The sequence below is a fragment of the Cebidichthys violaceus genome, unplaced genomic scaffold, assembly GCF_023349555.1.
Source record: "Cebidichthys violaceus isolate CVI_PGR_0920_01 unplaced genomic scaffold, fCebVio1.0.p SCAF_12, whole genome shotgun sequence".
In the NCBI taxonomy this organism is placed as follows: domain Eukaryota; kingdom Metazoa; phylum Chordata; class Actinopteri; order Perciformes; family Stichaeidae; genus Cebidichthys; species Cebidichthys violaceus.
This window is the reverse complement of record NW_027176285.1, coordinates 227,898-251,575: the sequence shown is the minus strand read 5'-3', so window position 1 is coordinate 251,575 and position 23,678 is coordinate 227,898. Positions and strand designations below refer to the sequence as shown.

Sequence of the window (23,678 nt, the reverse complement as noted above, 5' to 3'; positions counted from 1 at the left end):
CCAATGGTTGAAGGGATTCAATTCTGAGAACTTTTATATTTGTTTATACATCACTCATGGTCAGAAATGAGGTGTGTGATTACATGTTGTTATGTTCAGCACCTCAAAGACTTGGAAAAATCTCTTAACTGGTATAAGTGTAGTCAGAGATGCTCTGATAAATACATATACATACATAGCCTGTAATTATTGAGCAACATACTTTTTATAGCACTTCAAATATTCAAACATTACATGTTTCTCAGTAAAATTAGGACTTTTACTTTGATAAATCGTATCGTACATCTTTACTGAGAAACATGTAACGTCTGAATATTTCTGAACACACACGCATCAGTCATTGTCTGGAAAAGACATTCAAAATGAATGGAGATTAAACTGCGTCACCTGACCGGAGCACCTCCCACATGGTTGCTGTGTCTCTCACCTTTCTTGTGGTTCACTTTCTTCTCGCCACTTGTCCATAAAGACCAGATCTGTGGAGGACAGCACTGACAGTTGTCCTGAGGACAGATCGTCCCACCTCCTCCAGAGTGACCACGGGCCTCTTGGTCTCCTCTGGTTCATGTTCTCCTTGTCCGGCTCGTCAGTGTGAGCTCCAGGCTCACCACTGCTTCTTTAATCAGTTATTACATTTTAATAACCTGTAATGACGACAGAACAACACTGGATTGCCATTTTTTTTTTTTACCACTCCACCTTTATTGCTTATTCATATGGTTACACTAATGCCTGGTCCTATTCGGAGCAGGAACAACTGATTCCATCATGTCTGGATCAAATACTCTTCACTCCATGTTGGATTACACAGCAGTTACAAAAGAAGTGCTGACTGGACAGTCTTCACAAACATGAAGTAAGTAGATGAAATGTGAAACAGCAGTTTTTAACTTGAACCATTTTTCATATTCACATACATCTTCATAAATAACAGTCAACCCTCAACAGTAGCTACTTGTCGTCACTGAGGTCCATTCTATCAGCTTCAGGCATTAAAACACTGAGACATTTTATGACTTCAAATCAGAAAGAACATGATGGAGGATCAAGATGTCCCAATGATCAACCAGCGTCTCTACAGAGAAGTCCACATTCTGCTCTGGTGTTTCAACAAACACTGATTTATGAACTAAACACTTGATCATACGAGACAGTGAATCCTCTTCATGTCCACACGCTTCAATTCCCAACAGAAGGATGTTCATATCACACCACTGCCTGCTTGAACATTCACTTCCACCACGACTGTGAAATAGAAATAGAAATAGAGCTGTACCAATCAGATTCCATAATCGCACAAAGAAGAACTGTACATGAGAACCAGGAAACCAAGTCTGTGGTGAAGCATCATCCTGAACATCATCCTGCCTATGAAGAGACGCTGTACAGAGGCTGACACTGGACCAGCTGGACCAGCACATGTACACTGGAGGAGGAAACCTTCTCAATGTGCACCGAGTAAGAATGCCACAGTCCTGCACTGCCTTCACTACTTACACCGAGCAGGAAACACTGCAGCACTGAGCTCCAGAGTGATGCAGTGAGCCGAGTGATGGCAGACATGGTGAGAGGTAACCGATGCTTCTTTACTCGCTTAATAGAAGTGGAACTGGAATATCTTTGGACTGTTGTTAGACAATGTTACATGTGATCAACCAATAGTTCTTTGAGGCAACAGAAGACAAAGTACAACTGTGAGTAGAATTGAACCAATGTTTCATTTTGCAATATGAATGGACTTAATAGGACTTTGTGATTTAAACTGTATTTTCCTGAAGTCACTTCTTTCGTCCAGCACCGGTCCTGACCTCTGGCCTTCTACCACATCATGGAACACACTCGTGTCCTACAGCATTAACACGACACATGAGCAGCACGTTGCTGTGCACTAGCATGCCTCACTGGTTTGAAAATAGATTTATATGACGGGTAATCTACTCTCTTAACCAACATGTTCAAGACAATTCAAGACACTGCCTTTGACAACCAAGTGGGACATTTACTGTGAAAGCTGTTTACAGAAGACTGTCCTCATTCAAGTCCTGTACCTGACCTCAGTGCCACATGTGTGTGTATGTGTCCACATAGTCCCAGTAAAGTGAGGGTGAGCGCAGCGTTGGCTCCTTAACATTTAGTGGAAGTGGGGCTCAAACTGGTTTCTCCTGACTTCAGTGAACTCTATGAGGGACCGGTGAACTTTAAACATCAGGATGTCCTCTCTGATGTTTCCTCCAGCAGCTACTGTCTGGAGCAGCATGGTGACCAACATGTAGAAGTGGTGTAGTTAAGGAGAATTGCTTCCTGCAGCCTTGTCTTCACCACAGGAAGCGCTGCAGAGAGCTTTAAGACTCCAGATGCTGACTATACCGCTGCATGTCCACAGCATTAAACATCTGGGACTCAGCCGTGTGACTCAGCCGTGTGACGCCCACCTTCTCCGTCAAACACTTGAGATAGACAGAAGAAGAGCTACTCTGATGACAGCCTGCAGTGAGATCACAGCAGTGACTTGACTGTGTGACTGCGTGGTGGATGGTTCACCACCGACCAGCCTGTAATACACAATGAATTGACTCACGTGACGTCACTTGAGTCAGGTCGGCTGGGAATGAAGAATGAAAAAAAAGAGTGCAATACTAAACTGCAGCACTCTTTAACATTGCACCCACATGTGATGGTGGACAGTGAGGGAGTGAAGATGAGGTCTGACTCACAGTCAGCGTTCCAGTCCAGCCCAGTAGACTCTTCTTCATAAACCTGGCTTTGTGCATAGGGACCTGCAGCGTCCTCATACAAAGTGGACTTACTCTGGGTGTGTTGACTTCCAATAAGAAGAATCAACAGAATCAGGTTAAAATGCCAGATCATTAAAAACAGACAAGCAGCAACCAAAACTAAAGAACCTTTAAAGAACAGAGTCCAGGACAGCCACAGCACGCATGAAGGATCGGTATTCTGAGTAGAGTTCCTCAGTCAAATCTAAACAAACTTAAATATAGAGTGACGTCATGAGTGTTTACAGTTATATTATAAAACATACGCACGGTAAAAGGAAGAGACAGAGAATATTTACATATGTAACAAGGAAATCATTGTGCCACACACACACACACACACACACACACACACACACACACACACACACACACACACACACACACACACACACACACACACACACACACACAGGTTTTGTCCGAGCGGCTGTGAAGAGGGTCAGACACATTTCTGCTCTACAAAGTAATAAGAATGATAAGAATACGAATAACGCACACGATGGCCCCGGTGTGGTGACAGTGGGAGGGGCCTTGGGTCGGGTTGTTTGATGTTTGCTGGAGTCGTGGCTCCTGTGATCAACCTCTTTGTCCATAGTTTACCTCCTGTCCATGACTGGTTTCCATGGGGTCTTCTTTGAAGGTTTCACACTGCTCCATTACTTTGCTGAAAACATTCATTATTGAACACGTTAGCTCAGGGTAGCTCAAGCTACTGAAGGTACTGAAGCTACTGAAGCTACTACTGAAGGTACTGAAGCTACTACTGAAGGTACTGAAGGTACTGAAGCTACTACTGAAGGTACTGAAGCTACTGAAGCTACTACTGAAGGTACTGAAGCTACTGAAGCTACTACTGAAGGTACTGAAGCTACTACTGAAGGTACTGAAGCTACTGAAGGTACTGATTCACTCAGCCTGAAGTCGTACCTGGCCATGTCCTTGGTCTCTGGCTGAGAGCTTTCTAGCTCTAGAACTCTCTCTAGAAGAGTTACTCCTCCTTCCTTTATCAGCAGGGGACAGTACTTGCTTGCTGCAGAACAAAAATGAACGTAAAGAGACAGTTTGTGAGCATTATAGGAACTGTAATGTGTGTAGATGAATGAAAGAATAAAAATTCCTGATATTATGATGAAGTTACATTTTGAAAACGTTACTCAGTGCTGAAGTATGTGCCAGTATATTATCATAGAAGATGTGCATCATAAGCCAGCTGTTGGTGGGGTTCAGAGGTGAGGATGTAAACACAGCAGAGCAGCAGTACTCACGGTAAACAGACACCAGGTTGTAGAGAGCCCAGGTGGCCCAGTGCTGACTGACGGGAGCGATGCTCTGAGGCAGCAGGCGCAGGATGGGTTCGAATGACCTGAGAGACAACGGAGGTGTCAACTCACAGAGGACGAAACGCCACGGGACAGAACTCTTCCTTCTGGTGCTTGATACTTTGGTGTTGTCTTTGATGATCCATTTACAACTAAATATGATGTACATTAGCTAAATTAATCAATAAAGAAACAGACAATCACCTGTAGTTGATGTTGCGCCGTGAGCTGACGTCCCAGCTCTGGATGGCGTCCCACATCTTGTCCATCACCGCGTCTCTTCGCGGCTCTTCCATCGACCAAACCTCGGGCCCGTCAAACATGATGTGTGAAAGCACGCCGCACGCGTTGTACGACACCTCGATCCCATCCGCCTTACTGTCCAGCAGGTTACTGTCAAAGAGAACACAAGACGACGAACACCGAAACATAAACACCCTCAGATCTAAATTTACTTTTAACTGCAGACTCTGCATGCAGTTGTCTGTGAACTATTGGGCTCGTTGAGTTTAGTAAGGCATTGCGTGGGTGGGTGCTCCAATGGTACGAAGAAGGCACAATTATTAGAGACGTGTCCTTCCGTGTGTCAAGTAATCCAGGAAGGTTGTCAAAGCCGTGGCGTCGTTATAATCACTCTGCCTGTTTTACATCGATTGTCCACTTGATGGCGCAGTAGAGCCGATGAAGCGCCATGAGTGAACCAATTGGATGGAAAGCTTCACCGCTTCATGAAGCTTCATCTCGCCACCACTACCAACCATCACGAGTCTCGTTCCGTGTGCAGCACGTGAACTCTTCGGCCTGTTGTCATGGACTCATTGCTATGCAACCGTATATACAGCGTGTAATCGTCACGGAGGGTTTCGTTTGTTTTGAACCTGTCGTCTGGTACACACTGGTGTTTGTGTAGTCTGCAGGCAAAGACAAAAGCTTTCATGTGTTTAGCAGCAGCTGCATGTTACAGTCAGGACAACCACTGTTGAGTTAGTGCTGATGCATCAATGCACTCTCACTCAGACCAGATGTTTTCTGAGGTCATGCGTCTGGAGAGCACCACCTCATTCACTGGACTACACCAGCCACGACAGAGTGAGAGACGCTGGTGTTGTTTTCACCTTGTGAGAGTGAGTCATCACGGCTAAAAGTGTTCCTGGAGACACCGACTGTAACAGGACCTACCGCTGAAGAGGCCTTCACTACACTGACAGGTGTGTGTGTGTGTGTGTGTGTGTGTGTGTGTGTGTGTGTGTGTGTGTGGCACACAAGTCTGTAAACTTAAAGCCTGTGTATGAACAAAATGAACTAAACTCTAAGTCTAAGACTAAATATAGACAAAAACATTGTTAGCTGACCAAATGATCACGCATGGTCCGAGTCACCGGAGAACCCTTTGAGGCTCCACTGGTTTTAACGGTTCTCCTACCTGAACACAGAGATGAACTGTGGGGTGAGCAGCTGAGGCCTCAGAGCTTTCACCTCAGCAACGTTTCCTAACAGACCCAACATGTTGCGGTGAAGCTCCTGCTTGTCTGGAAACTCCTGGAGTAAGATCATACGACGAGAGGAGAGATGTGTCATCACGCGGGGCAAATATCAGGAGACTAAAGAATGACATTCCATTTGTAACACGGACTCCTACGGGCTCAGAACAGAGCCTCACCTGTAGACACTCCAGAAAGAGACTCATGCCCCGACAGTTGAGGAACATCTGGCAGTTGTCGGGCGTCTCATCGGTGATGTTCCACAGAGCGCTCCAGGAGAACTCCATCACCTGGTCGCACTGAGGGGAAACAAACACACACTTCAAGGCAGGAATCCTACGTCTGACTGCAACAGGTCGACAAACATATGTAATGCAGCGCGTTATTATTAGTTATGATAGTCTATTGAAAGACTAAGGCCATACAAGTTAGAGAGACTTACCATTCTGTCCTGTAACTTCTTCTGAATTAAATTCAACATCGTCTGTGAAACAGGAAACAAAGAATCTTTAACAGCTGACCGGGTGCTTTCACACCGACAGCAGCAATACAGCAGAACCACGAAACAAAACGCTGACAGAACATGACAAACAATATGAAGGCCTGTTAGAATACATCTGGTGTATGATCTCGTCTTCATTAGAGGGAAACACATAAAATACAGATCATGTTTGAAGACACTGCACAGAGGTTTAGACTCAGTCTGAACAACTGTGAACAAGTTACCACAGCAGCATCTGTTCCTGGGAACGCTCTAAGTGTAAAGCTTGTGTTGGTGTTACCTTGACAAATCCCATTTTCCCCACAGCCTCCTTGTGATGGTTGTCCACCTGACAGACCAGAGCATTGCAGAGGTGCACAGCGATTCTTTGGATGGACTCATCCTGCCTGGCTGGCTCCAGGATCTTCAGCAGCAGCTGGTTGACCCGACTGTACTGGAACTCCAGCTCCTCTGGAATACTGAAGTTACACAGAGTCAGGCAGCAGTTCCTCTGGACCTGGTGGGGGGCAGGGATGGGGACACAGTGGGAGACAATGATGAGCAACACGGTCCACATTTTGATCAGCACAAAAGAGGACTTTGTTTTAATAGCATTTCAAGTCTTTCTATTAAATAAGCACGGTATTGTTCTTTATTAAAATAACGAGGCACCAGCGCCATTGTTTAGGAGAGTGATTAAATGGATATAAACCATTGTCACATGGCTTGTGTCAAGTTTCTGGGCTGCTGTGGAGATGGAGCGGCCCTCCACTGATCAGGTTTGATCCCCGGACCCTGAAAGTTACCCCAAATGTGTGTGTGTGTGAGTGAGTGAGTGAGTGAGTGAGTGAGTGAGTGAGTGAGTGAGTGAGTGAGTGAGTGAGTGAGAGAGAGAGAGAGAGAGAGAGAGAGAGAGAGAGAGAGAGAGTGTGTGTGTGTGTGTGTGTGTGTGTGTGTGTGAGTGCAGACAAGTGCTTTAAATGAAAAGTCCATTTATTGTATTATTAAAACTCTGCCTTGTCACTTCCGTACTTTTTGAATCAATTATTTAGTTTCAGTAAAGCCAGTATAGCTTTACAAATAAAGTCTAATTGATTGATTGATACCGTCAGACGACTGCTTGAGTATGGAATTGCTCCTTTTAAAACAGAAGTATAATACTCCAGCTCCTCAGAGGAGGGCTGAGGCCACAGAGCAGACTTACGGTGACCTCCTGGTACTGCTCCATTCCATTCAGCACCACCTGAATGACCTCTCTGCGCAACCGCACACTCTGGTCACTGCGGTACTCCGTGTTGGTCAGGTAGAACAGAGCGGCGCTGCCCGTCACCTGGATGCTCTTGTCATATTTATGGCACTTTAATGCTGCTATGACAAGCTGAAAGGACAGAGCGGGTAAAGAGAGGCGTGAGAGAGCAGCACAGGCTTAACGTGCAGAAACACCCAAATCAAACTCATCATACCTGCAGAGCTCGGAGCAGCTGGCTGCAGTGCTGTATCCTGGCGATGTCAAACAGCTGATTGATGGCTCTGTGGGCCAGCTCAGGGCGAAACTCTGTGTATGCCTCAATGGCATTCAGAACCTGGTCTTCATTCTTTGATCCAGTCACCTGAAACAGGCAGAGAACACACAGATGTGACCCACAAAGCAACACCTGTTCAAACGCATTACTAACACACATGACCTTCTTTATCAGCCTTCGACTGTGATGTGTGTGCGGCCCATCAGACGACCAGTACCTTATAAGCAGGGATGTGTGTCACATTACAGAGGGTGGTGTCGTACAAGCCCAGGAACTGCAGCGGCCTCTTGAGGTCCTGGAAAGGATAAATGCTGCTCTTGCAAGGCTCCATGCTGAAAGAGAGAGAAGCGCCTCGTTCACGACTTTTCTTTAACATCCAACGTACAGCCCAGAGCCGGTTACCCACCTCGGCCGACCCATAGCTTCTTCAAAGTGTGGAACTGTGCAGTTGTCTAGCATGATGTGACCCGAGACGTCCAGCGACACCAGGTTGACCAGACGCTGCACGACGGCCGTCAGGATCTTCCTGGTCATCTTAAACTTAGAGGTCCGCCTGCTCTCCCGCGAGACGTCAAGATGCCTGAAGAGCCACAGTGACACATTCATATTAAATATTAGGAGGAAGTTGAAAACATCCAAACCTCTGGTTTAATACACTATGATTCAAAGCTGTGTATCAATACAAATGAAAGATACATCTCCACCATTAAGGATGACGTAAACAGATTACAGTAGATAGAGCATGCACATGGCTCCACACATTATGAATAACCTGACCAAGTGGATCCACTATGTTCACCAGCTGGTCTCGGTGTCTGTCTGGTGGAAACATCAGATGAAACTATGAAGCTCCACATTCAGCTGATAATTGTGTTTAGGTTCATCCCCACGTTATCATTTCATACATATCGACTACAGCTGCTGTAAAGGAAGTGACTCAAAGCTCATCATTTATATATAATCTAGTTGTATCTGATCCTTCACTAAACATTCCACACCTTTATCACGATGATTTGTGGGAGGGGACTTAAATCTACCTTGAGCAAAGTATGCATGTTTGCAAATGGACTGCACTTGTATAGCGACTTGTAGTCTTCTGACCACTCAGTACCACTACATGTCACTCACCCATTCACACACTGATGACAGAGATAGAGTGACACAACAATGAAGCCTGTCAGGCATCACTTGTGACCCACAAGTGTGTGTGCTGGTGCCCCCTCCCTCCCTCCTTACCTGAGGTTAGTGATCTCCACCACTGTGCTCACCAGCTCCTCTGACAGGTCCACATTGTAGAGCACAAGAGAGGCCAGTCTGTCTTTCCACTGGGTGAGAAAAGCTGTCCCCAGCAATTGTACATTAGACAGATCTAGTGAGGTGAGGGACTTCAGGGGTTTGAGCAGGTTCTCAGCATCCACCTCATCAGGCAGGCCGCCTAAGTTGAGCAACCTGAGGCGGTTGAAGCCCTCGAAGTTAAAGTCCGTCTCCAGCGCTTGCCTAGAAGCAGGGCTCTCCTCGTCCTCGTCCTCGGTGTCTTCGTTGCAGGCGAGCGGGGCGCCGCCCTTCCTGTAGAAGATGTGGCTGCAGCCGAAGAGACAAAGAGACACCAAGGTCTCACGGAAGCAGGTCAGTGTTTTCAAGCTGCGGGACGACAGACTGTTGCAGTAGGTGAGGTGGAGCTCAATCAGGTCCTGGCAAGACAAGCAGAGTCAACAATTACTGAATCAGTGAAGCTTTGAGAAGATAACTTATGCTGCAATTAAGGGTAAATGGTAAATGGACTGTACTTGTATATTTCTTTTCTAGTCTTCTGACCACTAGTCTTCTGACCACCCGTTCACACACTGATGACAGGAGCTACCATGCAAGGTGCCACCTGCCATCAGAGTTATCTAATCATTCATACACCGCAAGAACAGCCTGTGGCTGCATCTTGCCCGAGGACACATGGACATGGACTAGTGCAGGGGTATTCAATTAATTATTGTTCTCATTCCTTGTCTCTCCTGTGTGTCTACATCTCACTCGAGTCAGGAAACGTGTCAGAATACCCACATTTGATTGGCTGAGCTGCATCACGTGATGTGATTCACGCCGCCGAACGAGTGCCGTAAAGGCAAAATACAAGCACTCTGTCAAAATGTAATAATTCTCAATTATCTATCAGTTTTAGGTCCTGGGTCCGGACACAACGGCGTCTGGGTCCGGACCGCGGTCCGCCTATTAGTGACCCCTTGACTAGTGGAACTACCACTGAGCCTCAGTCCCCGGCTCCGATTGATCCGCCATCGTTATCGGTCGTTATTCGCTCTACATAGTTTGATTTGAGGTCTCCTTTAAGGCTGATGGAAACAGACCATCCATTCTGAATTGGAACATGTTGAATACATATTTGCCTGTTCTTTAATTGTTTAGCAGCTGGACACACCAGAATCTGAACCGGTGGCACTGATGACGAGCATGAAGAAGACCTCTATAGAAATCTTGCAGTCATGGGAATGAAAACTATACAAATAACAGTGAGGTTGTAAAAAAACAATAAATATGTTCCTTTAAAAAGTGGATGAGGATACTTTCATTGTGTTGAAATGTTCCACAGAAGGAACTGGAAAAACAAGCTAGACTCGGCTTATTCTGAAAACTGGTCCTCGCTTAACTTTTGACGTCCCACCTATTTTAAATGTTTTTTTAATCCCACCTGTTTTTTAATGTGTTTAATGTTTTTTAATCCTACCTGTTTTTTAATGGCCTCCAGATCTCTGTCACGGACAAAGTCTTCTCTCAGCTGAACCCTGGTCAGTCTGGTGCTTCGAGGGTCTGAAAACAGTTGGAAGAAGCTCTCCTCTGGTTCAAAGGTACTGTCTGTGTGGACCAACTCCATGTATCTGTTCAAACAAAAAAGGAAACAACACGGAATCTGTAATACTTTGAATCTTGACAGATGGTGACCATCGACTGACTCGGTTACGTACGTGTTCACCAGCTTGTCGCAGATTTCGCTGGGAAGGAAGATGTCTGAGCGCAGACTAAGCTTGCTCCTGAATCCCTGGTAGCACATGGTCTTCCTAAGGTTCCTCAGGCAGAAGATGGTTGCCAGAGTCATGAGGCTGTCAGGGTTGTCTCCTGCTTTGGCTGCCATGTTAGCCTCTTCCTCTCCTGCTCAGATCAATGACCTCAGGAGGCTTTGAGAGTCACAAACACAATCAACTTTATTTACCTTTATTTCATTGAACACAATAAAGGGTTAGGAGACATGTATTTAAACAGGAAGCTTGTTCTGGTGGGAAACAGCAAAACGGTGACGTACATAATTCATATTGAAAATGCTTCATTTTTCCACTGTCTTGACATTCGTTGCAGTAGAACATGAATGCTTTAGATGAATACATATTGTTCTTGTGTAATATTTTCTGTGTGTAACACTAAATGAGTAACAGACCTGACAGTTAAAGTAACGCTCGTGACATTCAAGTTGTTCCACCTGTGTTCTATATGAAACATATCTATGAACGTCAGACATATTTCAGTGAGAACAGTTTACCGCCACGGTAACCTGAGCTGCTGTCATCACTGCACACCTTTAACGCTGAGGACAGTCAGCCGTCATGCCTGTGATGACACGGTTAGCAACTAATGTTGCCTACTTTGTAACAACTTGTGTCAACATCAACGTTTCAAACTAAATGATCGTATTGATGTTCCGCTGAATGGCTCCTGCTGATAAGCTAGTAAGCTCGCCTAACCTACTGTTACTAGCGTTACTAGTTTGTTAGTTACCACACACAGCCATGAATCCTGGGAGACACGGCAGACTGTTACTAAGTTAGCTAGCTTCCTAGCTAGCTACACTGTACAACGATTTACTTTGACCAAACTAACGATAGATAGTCACTGACAAACAGACAACAACTACAAGCCCAATCACCCACAACAACTGGAAACACCAAAAAGCTACACTTGTTATTTTAAGTTAAGCTTCAACTTGCCGACACGGTGTCACCAATGCATTCCAGCCTCTAAACTAGCTCGTGGCTAACGATGACTTTCCCTGCTATGATGTTAGCTAACATAGCTAGTGGGGCTAGCGCTAGCTAACAGCTCTGTATGACAACAGTCCGCTGTGTTTGAGCGCGTGGCTCATCAGACAGTGCTTTACCTTAGCTTTCGCCAAGGCTGGATGTCTTGATGACGGCGAGAAGTGGAGTTATTATCATTTGTCTTCACTCATCTGATTTTCGTTTTCGTCCGATGTCAACAAACAGACTCCTCCTCCTCCTTCTTCTTCTCCTCCTCCTTTTGCCCCGTCTCTTCCTACTGTTCTTCCTCTTCATCCCCATCACTCGTCCATCCAGGTCCAACGTGTATACTGCTTTAGTACATTCTTATTATTATGTTACTTGTCACGAATGAATATTTGAATGAATATAGAAGTAGTTCTAGTCATTATTGGTAGTAATTGTAGTATGCTAGTAGCATTACTAGTACTGTCAACTTGGAATGAAAACCCAATTTATTAGGGTTTTCTCAAAATTCATCCATATACAAATGTAGGTTTATCCAACCTGATGTAGGATATATTCTATCAAAACCATTCAGAAGAACCCTGAATGGGTTCTAGTTTTTTTCCACTCTCCTTGTTAGTTTGTGCTTTTATGCAATAGTGTGCCAAACAGTTCCAACCTTGCAACATGGTTCATCTCTGTTATAATTCTCTGAATCTTTCTTTATATGCAATGACAGAAATTACTTTTTCAGTTCCAGATGGGCAACTGCCCCATGGGCCCCAGGAGCTTGTATACGGTGTGTAATTTGGTTAATTTCAAATTTGTTATAACAATTTGCACCACTAAAGTATGATAACTGAGGAAGATCCTGCAATATTACCTGATCTTGTGGCCCTGTTTCAGGTTATGTCAATGGGACCCCCTTATTCCAGCCATGGTGGTGTGCTCTGCAGAGCTTTCCTTCAACAATGTTTCAGTGAAGCAAACTGTTTGCATGCAGTGGCACTGCAGCAGTCGAGGGAGGGAAGTGAGGAACTCTGGTTACAAAAACATTCATCCTCACTGACATGGCATACACTGTATGTCTCTTTATGATGTGTATGAAGTGAAATATACTGTGTATTCAAATTATGCAGAATTGACATGTGTTGTATCTGTATCTTGTGTGTGTAGAACGACTAGCCTTCAGGGGCAGGGCAAGAGCGGTGGCCGAGAGGGGCACCCCTGGGACCTGATAGGCACCCTCACCAGAGTGGTACTCTGTCCACAACCGTAGGTCTGTAGTTTGTCTGTAGTCAGTCATGACCACCTCTTCCACAGTTGGTCATGACTGAGGAGTGGTGAGAAAATGTGGCTGAACTACAAGCTCATTTCAAGCAGAAAACACACATTGCCTGTATTGTTGGATTAACATCATACGCCAATGAAAATCTATGTGATTATGTGCACAAAAAAATCGCACAAGCCTTGACGATCTTGATCACAACTAAATAGATATATCAACGAAATATGCACAGGCTCAGACTCAAGCATTGCATATATCCAGATGTGAGTCACTCATGTCCCTTCCTTCTTTTCTTCTGACATCATAGACGCTGTATTTACTTATAATGTGCTCATACTCAAAGCCGTTCTGCCCTCTAGTGGTTGTCAGAAGTTGTGTCATTTTCCAGAGACAACACACTTGCAGACGCATAACGCACATAAACACAAATAATACAAAATAAGACTAAAGAGCCACTACATTACAAAAAAACAAAGACATAAAAACAGGTTTATATAAACAAAGTCCATCAGGAGTAGAAGGGAACGCTTTCATGAATCAATGGAGTGTTAGAACGAGATTTAAAGAGGTAGAGATGAGTTACAGAAGTTATGTTTATGAATGAAACATTTGGAAAATAAAACAATGTAATGAATCAAATGTTCATCATATTAATTGGCTCAGTCAAAGATAATGTCTATGAAGTTAAAGGAATAAACTGGTGACGACACCAAACAGTGACGCTGCCCAGCGGCGGAGCAGCTGTGACAACAACCACCGACATCACTTATTCACGTTTAGTCGTTCGTTAAAGGTCTATTTATAGCCACTCGTTGATTCAAATTCTACCTGTGCAACTTTAACGCAAACATGCACCGTTGTGTGTAGAAAACCCGGGCTTGCTGCCAACACACGAGCCCACTGGTGACTCTGGAGTCTGCTCAGTTGAGAAGACGGAAGTGACAGGAGGACTTCCCTCTGGACAGGTCTTCAGTCGTTTTGGGAACAGTTAAAGGAATACACCGCCGCCTGTCGAGACACCATCATGTCGTCTGCGTACAGAAACAGGTGGGACACCGTGAATCTTTGTTTTTGCATGAGACGCGGCGCACACGGACAGCCAGAACCCTGCGCTGCATCCTGTATCGTAGCAGCTAGCAGCCTAACCGCTAACTGGCGTTAACTTCAGTCTAGCTAGCACACAACACGCTCAGTCCAGTGTGAGGCAGCAGGAGCGGTTCATCCGTAGTGTTGGTCCGACTTCACGTTTAATTTCGAAAGCAGCGAGGCTTCTTGGTGCTTTACCGGTTAACTGACAGAGGAACGATTCACGTAGCTATGCTAGCTCCCTGTTAGCACATCAGCTGACACACAACGTTAACGGTACTTCCTTTTAGCCCCGACTGGCTAACAATTAGCCATCCAGCTAACTGCTAGCTGTATTTGCTGACACTGTAAGGGAGACAATGTCTGCTACTGAACTTCAGTGATCTGTCCTCCTGATGTTGAATTAGCTGAAGACAAATGAACAGAACCATGCTTCCTCGGAACCGCTGCTTGGGCTCCTTGTTTTCTCTGCTTCAGTGTATCTTAACCCACATTATCAATACATCAACTGTTGTATGTAAGAACTTCTAACATTGGTTGATTCTTAATGTATCATGTTTAAGTTATTCTTTGTTCCTCAAACATACCATCTCCACACGACTCATATACACAGTGTGCTGTTGTCCTCGACACGGTGTGTTCTGGGTAGAAATGAGGCAAAGCTGGTTCCTCAAATGTATTTAAGAAGGAAAAAGCAAAATTAATGCGAACAAGGCTGCAGATGCACGAGGCCCCGTAGAGCATCTCATCCCCATAGTAACACATTTCAATGAGGTTTATCAAAAAATCAGTGAAGCTGCTCATGTTCGGTCTTTGAACGTCAAAGAGTCGTCGGTCTCCTTTACTATGTAACCCTGTTCTTTTACATGTATCCTCACTGAAGTGTGAGGACTTAGTGTCAGAGAAAGCATCTTTTTGTGTGGCCCATGCGTTAACATTAAGTTTATCATATGTGAGGCGTCTATTCACTGAGCAGTGTATTCAGAGCTTCTGACCTCGTCTGGTTTCTGATTTCAGAATACAGGAATTCAAAGAAACCTTGAGTGAAGAAAGCATCAACTTGAAGACGCTGAGGGAGCTGTGCTTCAATGGTAACGTTCACACCTCGAGGTTCTTTGTGCTGAAGCCGATCACATCTTATTGTTCTGTATTCATCCTTTTCTTTATTCAACTCAGGAATCCCATTTGAAGGAGGCATACGAGCACTTTGCTGGAAAGTAAGTTGCTCTGCCTCTGTGTTGTTTTAGTGAACTTCTGTGCATGATACATTGGCCCTCATGCAAGAACACGTTTGTGTCCTAAAGCTCTCGTACCTTCTTCCTTGAGGTTTGCTCATACGAGTGTTACAAGTTGGATCCAGCAAACCCTCTTAAGCCGAGTTCACGCTACACGACTGTGGCCCTCAGTGTGCGAAACACCTGGTGGCAGTCGGGAGGTCCCGAAAGAAACAAGTCAAGTAGTAAATGCATTATAAAGAAGCAAAGGTTGAATATCCTGTGACCGTGGATTTAAGACCTCCTGTTTCTAAAGCATCGACCTGTCCTTCTTTATATAATCCCTGGACAGTAGGTAGTGCTTCATCAGCCAACAGTCACGTGATGGTGCGCTGAACTCCCCCACAGAGATGTGAAAGACTCAAATATGCAAAACAGTAAGAAACCAGGAAGAGGGCAAATAGTTTTCACATCACTGTAGGTCACAAAAGACATGAAGACTCTGGCTGCGTCCTTTAATGTTTATTATATTTGTGAATAAATGTTTTGCAGTTTGAATAATGTAAACTGTTTGGCATTAGTGAGCTTCTAAAAGACATTTTAGTACCGATTGCAAGTGACACACAGTCGTCTTATGATCGTAGAGACCCCTCGACATGTTGCTCGTGAGGCTGTCAGGGGGTCTTAAGTTCTAACCGAGGGTCCCGGACCCCCAGGACCCCCGTATTTCGCACACTGTTAGCCCTGATTTTGGAGCTTTTGTCCAAAAGCCCCAGATCAGAGCCAGATGCTTGTGACCTGTTCAAAGACAGAGTAAATAAAAGAACTGCTTTACAAAGCCTCTCATTCCCCCCCCCCCCCCCCCCCCCCCCCCACACACACACACACACACACACACACACACACACACGTATGGGCTCACATGTTCCGTGATCCTGACCTGAGATTATTTGATCTCCTTTCAGATCCTTCTGAATTATCTACCTTTCAATCAGACGTTATGGGAGTCTTTCCTCAAAAAGCAGAGGTAAGGAGAACACGCTGAATACGTTCTATTTTGGGGTTCCTTTTTTGGTGTCACTAGGCAACCACAAGTTCAGCTGCTTTCAATCAGCATTGCTGGCGACATTAGCTAATGCTGTTAGCTGAAAGAAGCAGCTGTGAGTCCCTTGGCCTGCTGCTCTTCATTATGTTGTGTCTCATGGTGAAGAAACAAGCGTTACTGTTGTTTCCTCGTTTGAACCTCACCAATTCTGTTTTCACCACCTTCTTCTGATGTTACATATATTTACTGATCTATATAGATATGTGTTTTTGTTGCAGGTTATGGTGGCAACTAATGATTATTTTCATTATCGTCCAGTGTATCAAATATCCGAAAATTGTAAAAATGGCCATTGTAATTTCCCAGAAGCCCGAGGTGACATCTTCTAGTGTCATCGACTAAAAGCCCAAAAGATCAATTCATTTAAAATGTCATTTAAGGAGCTGAAAACAGAAAGCGCTCTGTGTTTTCTCTCAGCACTCTGAATGTTTAGGCCTGGATCTGAACCCCTCCTTCCTCCATGTTGTGCCTCTCACAGGGAGGTGTACGCCCAGTTCCTAAAAGAAATGATCATCCAGCCGGGTATTGCAAAAGCCAACATGGGCCTTTCCAGAGAAGATGTGACTATGGAGGACCATGTGAGTGAAGACTCCTCTGTTCTGGTGTCATTTCTTCTTATTCATGACATGGATCACATGCCATCCTGATAGAGGAGCCTCTGTTCCCTGCTGAGGGTTTGGGAGGTTTCCTGTTCTGATGTGAGGGTCAGAGTTGGATGTTGCACAGATTGTAAAGCCTACTACTAATAAACTAATTTTATTTTATTTTGTTCAGCCTCTTAATCCAAATCCAGACAGCAGGTGGAATACCTACTTCAAAGATAATGAGATTCTGCTACAAATTGACAAGGATGTGAGGTAAAGTGTCTGTTCATTGGCTCTAGATAGTATATGAATAGTATACAATAGGTCTGGTGAAGTATCATGTTGTTGTTGGCATGTTTGCAGGCGGCTGTACCCGGACATGGCGTTCTTCCAGCGTCCTACAGAATACCCGTGTCAGCTCATCTTAGACCCTCAGAATGATTATGAGACGCTGCGGCGACGAGTCGAACAAACCACTCTGAAAGCACAAACTGTGAACCGCAACCGCAGTGGAGTCACCAATGTAAGTGTGTGTGTGTGTGTGTGTGTGTGTGTGTGTGTGTGTGTGTTGCATATAATCAACATGAAACAATGCAGAACCATGGCTCCACTTTTGGGTAAACTGAATCTACTCTCCCAGGTCAGCTCCCCTGGAAAGGCGTTCCACCTGTACCCGTCTAACGAGTACGAGGTGCTGCCCAATGGGAGCGAAGCCCACTGGGAGGTGGTGGAGCGGATCCTCTTCATTTATGCCAAGCTCAACCCCGGGATAGCCTACGTTCAGGGCATGAACGAGATTGTTGGGCCGATCTACTACACTTTTGCCACGGACCCCAACAGCCAATGGAAAGGTCGGTGGCGTTGAAAGGGAACGTTTGAGATGTTGATGAAAATAAGCGCTTTGTGATTGCTGTCTGCTTCATTGTTCAGAACACGCCGAAGCGGATACGTTCTTCTGTTTCACCAACCTGATGTCGGAGAACAGAGACAACTTCATCAAGAGCCTCGATGACTCTCAGTGTGGCATCACCTACAAGATGGAGAGCGTGTACTCCATGCTGAAAGACAAAGACCTGGAGCTCTATCTCAAGCTGGTATGGTCCTCTAGGGAGCTCTAGGGGTGTTTGAAGCTACTCTCCTGTCAGAAAGCAATGATTCCTATTTACGCGTCCGGAGCAGTTTGTATCTCTGTAGCATCCATTTCTCTTGTGAATGTATAGAAATCATCTGACAACCTGGAACCAGAGTCACCCTGAGCCTGTTGAAGGACATGTCCCCAGTCTTTCCTTCTCTTTCTGTTGTCCACACAGGAGGAGCAGAACATCAAACCACAGTATTTCACATTCCGCTGGCTGACCTTGTTGCTGTCTCAGGAGTTCCTCCTGCCTGACGTCATCCGCATCTGGGACACGCTGTTTTCTGACCTGGACAGATTCCACTTCCTCCTCCTGGTGTGCTGCGCCATGCTCATGTGAGCGTTTCACATTGTGAGCCCTGTACTGCCCAGCGTTGATTGACTCCTCTGGCTCTTCATGTGAATCCCGCTTTCTGTTCACAGACTCATCCGAGATAACTTACTGGCCGGAGACTTCACGGTCAATATGAGGTTACTGCAGGTAAGGCTGTTTATAAGGCACGCAGTGCAGCTGATGCTCTCATTGAAAAGAGGATTGAACTTCTACTGTTTCTGCGTTCCTTTCAGGATTACCCCATCTCAGATGTCCACACCATCCTGATCAAGGCCAGAGACCTGCGGGACAACTCCTAACCTGTCCTCTCTTTCCCTCCCGCCTCTTCTGCTTGGATGTGGTAGGTGAGAGCTTAAACATTACAAAACATTGTCCGGTGACTCGTGTATCGTGGGAGGACTTGATCAACGAAGAGCTCGGACAGATCTGTTGGAACACCAGCGCACTGCTTTCTATCTCGATGTCTGACGATCGGTCGGTGGGGACAACCGTGAACCCTGTGAGGACGTGCTGAGACCGTCCCCTCTCTCAGCCATCTCTCCCGTGGAGACTCGTTGATGACAGTGACTGACTCAACATGTGCCGCGTTAGTCCTTCACTACAGATCTTAAAGCTACCAGAACAGTTTAACAACGGAGCCAAGACTTCCCTCTGCGACCGCGTATGTAGTCAGATCCATTCATTCATTGGGTTGGACTATAGTGCATGTTTGTTCTGTTTGTTTTTTAAAGGTTTTTAATGTAAGTTGTTAATCAGATGGTGTTTCTCGGTACATTGTCTATGTGCATCTGAAGTATTTCAATATGTTATTAATCTTTATTTCTTTAGCATTGTTCCTCAACATTGTGTCCCATTGGAGATGTGATGATTTCTCTGTACTGTTGTATTACTTTGACAGAACTAAAGACGATTGAAAGAACATCAGAGGACTGTGCTGCCTGTCACACTGAACATCAGCTGCTCTGTAGTAGCTTCATCACAACACTGTACTGTTGTGTGTGGCGGGTCATTGGCTCCTGTCATGCATGGTTCACTGGTTGGAAGGCTGCTGGTCTCTGCTGTCACTATTCTACAGTAATTCTGCTGCGTGTTGTTTGAAATTAACCAATATTAATGCAATAATAACACGTTAATACCAATACGTACGTCCTACCACTTTAAGAAACATATTCAGAAATAGCACAAGAAGCTGACTTTGAATGTTACTTTAAAACGCTCTTGAATTGACAAAAGTTTGAATTAAATTGTAATAATGTGATAAAAGAAAAAGACTGAGGATACGTTTCAGTCCGTTTCAGAGAAATTGAGATGTGAGAGCCTCTAGAGATTCTTAAGTTTGATGGAGGAGGAGAGAAACCACCACAACTGATCCAGTACAGTACAGTACAGTACTTGATCACTGAGCTACATCATTCTCTCAGCGCTACGATCAGAAAGCCAACGCATCAAACGGAGGTTAAAGCCTGAAACACATTGAACTGGACTGCAGGTTGTCGATTAAATAGGTAACACCTAAAGAACCCACCAGGTCCTGTCGCATCAGTGAACCGGTGATGGATGCATTTCTGTATCTGTCATCATATTGACTCGTGTGTTGAGGGCTGGCCTGTGGACTGAAGCAGCGTGAGTGTCCTGGGACTAGGAAAGGTTCTAGGGTGTTCAGTGTGAAACGCCTCTTCACTGGATGATTAGCATGAACCTGTAACTCGTTCTCTTCTTCTGAGGCCTTATGCAGCTGCAGATGTACAGCGGATGGCAGCAGGCTGAGGTAGCATCCTGAACAACATGCGGAGTCAGCAGGAGACACCAGCACAGCTCTGAGGATCCCGCTGTGTGTCGTGCACAGGCCGGTCATGTCTTCACTATAGTTGAAATATGAATGTGTATCTGTAACGCGTTGATAAGGTTCATTGGTGGAAGTTATCTCAGAAGCTGTTGAACGGCTCAGTATGTTGATACTTTAGCGTACTCGTATGAAGGAGATCCATGATGTAATGCTTCCCTGCGTTAAGATGAACACGCATGAAGCTCATCTTGTATAAAGTGCAGGATTTTCTGATATGAGCCTTCATATGCACCGGCAGCATGTCCAGAGTCGCTGAAGAGTTGTAATGAATCCTCTGCTGATGTTCTGCTAATACACCCAGAAGTGATGATCCGTGGGTGGAAGCCTCAGTGAGACGGACAGACGTCACCGCCTCACAGAAGACGTGTTCTGTAGATATCTAAATCACAAGATTCACTTCAGATTGAAAGAAGTTTTTATTTCACAGTATATTTTATCATGTGCAAAAGTGTTGGGTGAATGTTTTTTGAGGGACTAATTGATGGTATCCACATGCTCCTTTTTAATGTGTGTGTGTGTGTGTGTGTGTGTGTGTGTGTGTGTGTGTGTGTGTGTGTGTGTGTGTGTGTGTGTGAGAGAGTGACACACTATACTCTTTGTCCTGTCAGTTAATTGCATGTTTCCATTTATTTAAGCACATTTTTGTAAGGTCTCCCGTGACAGATGTGTAGATCCGTATGCTTTTACATGTTTGCAGATGTGCATTAAAGTGAACGATGGTATCCAGTGTGTAGTTTAATCGACTGTACTTGAAGAACGCTTCTCTAGTTTTATGAACGCTCAAAGTGCTTCAACTCATCGTTCACACGCTGAGACACCTGCTCATCACAGTGATCTAACTTCTTACACATCCATGCAAGTACAGCAATTTAGGGGTCAAGTGTCATGTCCACGGACACATGGACTAGAGGAGTGTACCCTAACCTAATGACCCTGCTCTCCACTGAGCCACAGTCACCCAGCAATAACCGGAGTGGTTTTAAATCTGTTGACAGTGGTGTGTGGTGCATGCTGCAGAGCACAGCTTTGTCACACAGAGGAGTCTGTTCTGTTTAGACCTCTAAATGGAACCAAATCCTCATTGTTTTGGTGCACCAGTACTGGAATGGAGTCCTCTTTAAACCGTGTGATTAGTTTTCCATCATCGTTTTGACACCATTGCAGTCGTGAGTAATGACAACACATCTCAGATGACCTGAGTGAAGAACGTTAATGACGGCTGCATTCTATTGAGCTTCAACAGATACGAGGAGCTCACGTTGTTACTGATGAAGAGGATCTTCAGTAACGTTAAACGGAATGAAATAAGTCCCGCCCACAGTCGTGCCACTGACCATTGGCGGTAAGGTCGTGATCTGTGTTCTGTTCTCTCTGCCCGTTAGAGTGAATAGACTCGGGACCTGCTGCTAGTCCTCTAGAGGGGCGACTACTACGGTCCAATAGAAGTGAGTCTCACGTGACACCAGTTTGTTCGTTCAGCGAATCATTTGCAGGTTAAGAAGTCAGATCACACGACGGCCTCCATCTGAAAGAAGTGAGAGAAGCCTCCAATCCAGATCAAGAGGAGGTTCCGTCACCAAGCAACAGCCGTCCTTTAACAACCGCTCCGAGTGACCCAGGTGACCTGGACCCCTAACACCAAATCATTTACTGCAGCTCAAGGTGCAACCTGTTCTCCCTCCTGGATCCTTCCAAAGGGAGACATGTCCAGCACAGATGGAGACAAGTCCAATACATTTCAAACATCAGAGGAAGGTAATCTTTTATCCGCCGAGTCCAAAAGATCACCTTCCTCTGATGCAAGCGTGTCAGGCGTGGAGTCGCACCAAGACAAACTTCAGAACAGAAGATATGATGGCGGTTCTTGGACCCTTTGAGTGAACTGAGTTAATAGATAAGCTCTCCGTGGTTCATGGTGCAGGTTGACCTTTGGTTCAGTGTGAATGTCTCTGTCAGGAGAAGTCTTTTATAGGTTACCTAACCAAACCAGCGGGCCACAGAGCGTGAGCACTAAAACAAGCTTCACTTCACACACTGAAAGAACCAGTCTACATCAAGCCACAGAGCTTCAGAACACATTCAATACATAGTTTCACTATCCAACATATTTGTACTGATTTCAATTCCAAATCGTAACAATTGACTGTATGGATACACTCCTTCAAAATGTTAAGATTCATGGGAAACTGAGAATATGTAGTTCGTAACATGTGAAGTTATTTTTGAATAGATTTGTGAAATTGAGTTTCTGAAGGACACTATAGGGTATGATGTATTATTAAACATTATGTTTTGAGACTTTGACTTCATAAAGTCACAGCTGAAAGTGAAAGATGAGGAGGATGAGTCGAGTCAGTTCAGATTCCTTTATTCAAGTAGAGTTGGGGATCACAGTTGTAATGGTACTTTTTGACGTAGTATATATTTGTACTTACGTAGTATATATATTTCTACTCGTATATTGTACTCATGCATAAGTCATGTTGCTCTGAACTTTGTTGTTGAACTGTTCAATGAGAACGTTCCAGCACCGAGGCCTTTGGGCCGCTGGTTCTGGTTGCTGTCCGTTTGTTGTTCATTGTTGTTCCTCTCAGTCTGAGACCAGAAGTCTGAGATCAGAAGTCTGAGACCAGAATTCAGAGACCAGAAGTCTGAGACCAGAATTCAGAGACCAGAATTCAGAGACCAGAAGTCAGAGACCAGAAGTCTGAGACCAGAAGTCTGAGACCAGAAGTCAGAGACCAGAACGTCTGTAAGGTTGGTCATTGGCCCACCTTTGCTCGTTGTGAATAAAGAAAGTGTGTTCCCTTTGTTCTTGGTTCTCCTCACTGAGACTGTTCTGATGTGATGATTGAAGAATATATACTTAAAGACAACCTGGTGTTTGGTATTATGTATTTCAGCAGTAACAGACTCGGGTATAGCTATATATATATACACATATATATATATATACACATATATATATATATATATATATATATATATATATACACATATATATATATATATATATATATATATATATATATATATATATATATATATATATATATATATATATATATATATATGTGTGTGTGTGTGTGTGTATATATATGTTCCACCACTATGGTTTATTCACTTCTTGAGACAAGAGAGTGACCACAGCAGGACTGTAATCACGTGAGTCATCACCTGAGGGTCTGACTCCTTAGCTGAGGAGACGTTTCAGTTGGAGCTGCGGGGACTGCAGTTCCCAGCGTTCTATGCGGCTTGACGTCAGCAGAGACTTCCATCTGTCCAAAGGAGGACTGGATGTTAGTGAGAGCGGCACGGACCCGGTCCTTCTGAAGAGCGACGTGAGCGTGACTCTCCAGAAGCGGTGATGTCGAAGCGTTGCCAGCAGTGAGGAGGAGTCACGTTAAATAAACCTCCCTGATGAGAGCTGAGCGGTGATTGGTGTGTGACCGATTAGAAGCGATGATTCAATCGGCTGGCTGTCAGCTGATTACTGTAGGACTT

General features: G+C 44.8%; 2 protein-coding genes across 2 annotated transcripts; one reads left to right on the top strand and one right to left on the bottom strand.

The window, feature by feature from the left end:
• Positions 1–679: 679 nt before the first annotated feature.
• On the bottom strand, positions 680–11,845 carry zer1 (zyg-11 related, cell cycle regulator). The gene is made up of 16 exons (XM_068705697.1): positions 11,738–11,845; positions 10,554–10,763; positions 10,316–10,466; positions 8,818–9,272; positions 7,988–8,161; positions 7,799–7,913; positions 7,522–7,668; positions 7,263–7,436; positions 6,360–6,575; positions 6,020–6,061; positions 5,757–5,876; positions 5,520–5,635; positions 4,301–4,489; positions 4,043–4,140; positions 3,705–3,807; positions 680–3,441 (listed from the first exon to the last, which is right to left on the bottom strand). The coding sequence occupies exons 2-16, from the start codon at positions 10,718–10,720 to the stop codon at positions 3,354–3,356; spliced, it is 2,355 nt and encodes a 784-aa protein (XP_068561798.1). The 5' UTR covers positions 10,721–10,763; positions 11,738–11,845; the 3' UTR covers positions 680–3,353.
• Positions 11,846–13,589: 1,744 nt separating this feature from the next.
• tbc1d13 (TBC1 domain family, member 13) lies at positions 13,590–20,896 on the top strand. Its single transcript, XM_068705695.1, has 12 exons — positions 13,590–13,917; positions 14,974–15,047; positions 15,133–15,173; positions 16,136–16,197; positions 16,754–16,853; positions 17,050–17,132; positions 17,223–17,382; positions 17,500–17,710; positions 17,790–17,953; positions 18,170–18,330; positions 18,418–18,475; positions 18,562–20,896. Exons 1-12 carry the CDS (start codon positions 13,895–13,897, stop codon positions 18,625–18,627), a joined length of 1,203 nt encoding a protein of 400 aa, XP_068561796.1. The 5' UTR covers positions 13,590–13,894; the 3' UTR covers positions 18,628–20,896.
• Positions 20,897–23,678: the final 2,782 nt, after the last annotated feature.

Bases quoted from the DNA above. Each gene is read 5' to 3' on its own strand.
- zer1 (XM_068705697.1), bottom strand. From the start codon at position 10,720: ATGGCAGCCAAAGCAGGAGACAACCCTGACAGCCTCATGACTCTGGCA. The intron at 8,162-8,817 runs GTAAGGAGGGAG...GTGGCTCTTCAG, and splicing joins GTGGAGATCACTAACCTCAG to GCATCTTGACGTCTCGCGGG. The intron at 3,808-4,042 runs GTGAGTACTGCT...TTTGTTCTGCAG, and splicing joins CAACCTGGTGTCTGTTTACC to CAAGCAAGTACTGTCCCCTG.
- tbc1d13 (XM_068705695.1), top strand. From the start codon at position 13,895: ATGTCGTCTGCGTACAGAAACAG. The intron at 15,048-15,132 runs GTAACGTTCACA...TATTCAACTCAG, and splicing joins GAGGGAGCTGTGCTTCAATG to GAATCCCATTTGAAGGAGGC. The intron at 18,476-18,561 runs GTAAGGCTGTTT...CGTTCCTTTCAG, and splicing joins TCAATATGAGGTTACTGCAG to GATTACCCCATCTCAGATGT.